Source organism: Corvus brachyrhynchos, unplaced genomic scaffold, assembly GCF_000691975.1.
Source record: "Corvus brachyrhynchos isolate BGI_N302 unplaced genomic scaffold, ASM69197v1 scaffold68, whole genome shotgun sequence".
NCBI lineage: Eukaryota > Metazoa > Chordata > Aves > Passeriformes > Corvidae > Corvus > Corvus brachyrhynchos.
This window is the reverse complement of record NW_008240039.1, coordinates 1,786,554-1,788,841: the sequence shown is the minus strand read 5'-3', so window position 1 is coordinate 1,788,841 and position 2,288 is coordinate 1,786,554. Positions and strand designations below refer to the sequence as shown.

Genomic DNA, 2,288 nt, shown 5'->3' with positions numbered 1-2,288 from the left:
GGGGTTTGGGGGGTTTGGGGAGGAGTTGGAGGGGTTTGGGCAGGAGTTGGAGGGGTTTGGGCAGGAGTTTGGGGGCTTTGAGCAGGAGTTGGAGGGGTTTGGGCAGGAGTTTGGGGGGTTTGGGCAGGAGCTGGAGGGGTTTGGGAAGAATTTTGGAGGGTTTGGGCAGGAGGGAGTTTGGAGGATTTGGGAGTGAGTTTGGAGGTTTTGGACAGGAGGGAATTTGGAGGGTTTGGGCAGAATTTTGGAGGATTTGGGAGTGAGTTTGGAGGTTTTGGGCAGGAGGGAATTTTGAGGGCTTGGGCAGGAGTTTCCCAATTGTGCCCCACACCCAGGGCGCCCTCAAAGCCCCTCAAAGCCCCCCTGTGCCCCCCCAGGACGTCCTCACGGTGGTGGTGGAGGACCTGAGGCTCTGCACGGTCAAACCCTGCGAGGACATCGAGAGGAGGTTCTGCTTTGAGGTCGTGTCCCCCACCAAGTGAGTTTGGGGCTCCCTGTGAGAGATGAGATTGGAGCAGAGGCTGCCCTGGGCTGTTAAATTTTGGCTGGGAGATGCCAGAATCCCTGGGAATTTCCTCAGACATCACTTTAAGCTGGATCTGAGTGGATAATTATAGATATTATTTATATAATATATGCCTTTATATTATTTATGTTTATAATTGATACTTAATATATATAATTCCCAATTATATCATTCCCAGCTTTTAGAAACAGCTTCCAGACCTGCCTGGAGATTTGGAGAGGGAACACCCCTGGCTATCCAAGCTTTTAGGATTAATTTTTTGCCTGGAAGCTTTGGAGAGGAAACACCCCAAGCTTGTAGGGTTAATTAGTGCCTGAAAGGTTTGGAATGGGAACACCCCAAGCTTGTAGGGTTAATTAGTGCCTGAAGGGTTTGGAGTGGGAACACCCCAAGCTTGTAGGATTAATTTTTCACTGGAAGGTTTGGAGTGGGAACACCTCTGGCTGTCCAACCTTGTGGGGTTAATTTGGTGCCTGGAAGCTTCGGAGAGGGAACACCCCAACCTCGTAGGGTTAATTTTTACCCTACTGCTGAGGATGAAGAGGAACAACCTCACCCAAAATATCCCTGCTGGCCTTTGGCTCCTGCCACCCCATCCCTGCTTTTCCAGGAGCTGCATGCTGCAGGCTGACTCGGAGAAGCTGCGCCAGGCCTGGATCCAGGCTGTCCAAGCCAGCATTGCCTCGGCTTACCGGGAGAGCCCCGACAGCTACTACATCGAGGTGAGGGAGGATCCATGGAAAACCTGGGTTATTCCTCTCCAGGTGTGTTACAGGTGTTAATATCCTGATTTTTTTGCTTTTCCCTTCAGAGGCTGGACAGAACAGCCTCCCCCTCCACCAGCAGCATCGACTCCGCCACGGATTCCCGGGAGCGCGGCGGGAAAGGGGAAACCATCCTGCAGAGAGTGCAGAGCATTCCTGGGAATGAGCAGTGCTGTGACTGTGGGCAGCCAGACCCTCGCTGGGCCAGCATCAACCTGGGCATCCTGCTGTGCATCGAGTGCTCCGGGATCCACAGGTGCCAGGGGCTGTGGGATCCGTGCTGCCAGGCTGCAGGATTCCAGGGAAAATGGGCAGGGATGGGCTGGAGACTCCCAGGGAAAACAGGCAGGGATGGGTTGCAGGATCCCTGGAGAAATGGTCAGGGATGGACTGGAGACTCCCAGGGAAAAATGGGCAGGGATGGACTGGAGACTCCCAGGGAGAAATGGGCAGGGATGGGCTGCAGGATCCCTGGAGAAATGGTCAGGGATGGGCTGGAGACTCCCAGGGAAAATGGTCAGGGATGGACTAAAAGGTTCCTAGGAAAAATAGCCATGGATGGACTGCAGGATCCCATGGAAAAATGGCCAGGGATTGGCTGCAGGATCCCGGGAAATGTGGTGGAGCTGGAATTGCAGCTGATTAAGAGAAGTTCTGGTTTTTATGGCATTGGAATAATTGGGATTTCCTTCCTGTTGGCTCAACAGGAGCCTGGGTGTTCACTGCTCCAAGGTCCGGTCTCTCACGCTGGATTCCTGGGAGCCAGAGCTGCTGAAAGTGAGTGCTGGACTTTACCAGCCAGGGAGAAATGTGGGAATGGAGGGGTTCCCTGGAAAGAGGGAACCCCTCCCCTGAGGGTTTCATTTAATTCCCTCCCTGAATTTGACTTGCAGCTGATGTGTGAGCTGGGCAACAGCACCATGAACCAGATTTACGAGGCGCAGTGTGAGGAGCTGGGGCTGAAGAAACCAACAGCAGGGAGCTCCAGGTGAGCTGTG

General features: G+C 53.6%; 1 protein-coding gene across 1 annotated transcript in view; it reads left to right on the top strand.

Annotated features, from left to right (window-relative positions):
- ACAP3 (ArfGAP with coiled-coil, ankyrin repeat and PH domains 3) overlaps positions 1-2,288 on the top strand; it is a gene marked incomplete at its 5' end in the record, with an annotated part of 37,815 nt that overhangs the window by 22,114 nt on the left and 13,413 nt on the right. The window contains 5 exons of the mRNA XM_008641160.2: positions 378-478; positions 1,137-1,248; positions 1,338-1,546; positions 1,998-2,067; positions 2,184-2,278. Coding sequence (XP_008639382.2) covers positions 378-478; positions 1,137-1,248; positions 1,338-1,546; positions 1,998-2,067; positions 2,184-2,278 — 587 coding nt within the window. The remainder of the gene's footprint in view (positions 1-377; positions 479-1,136; positions 1,249-1,337; positions 1,547-1,997; positions 2,068-2,183; positions 2,279-2,288) is intronic.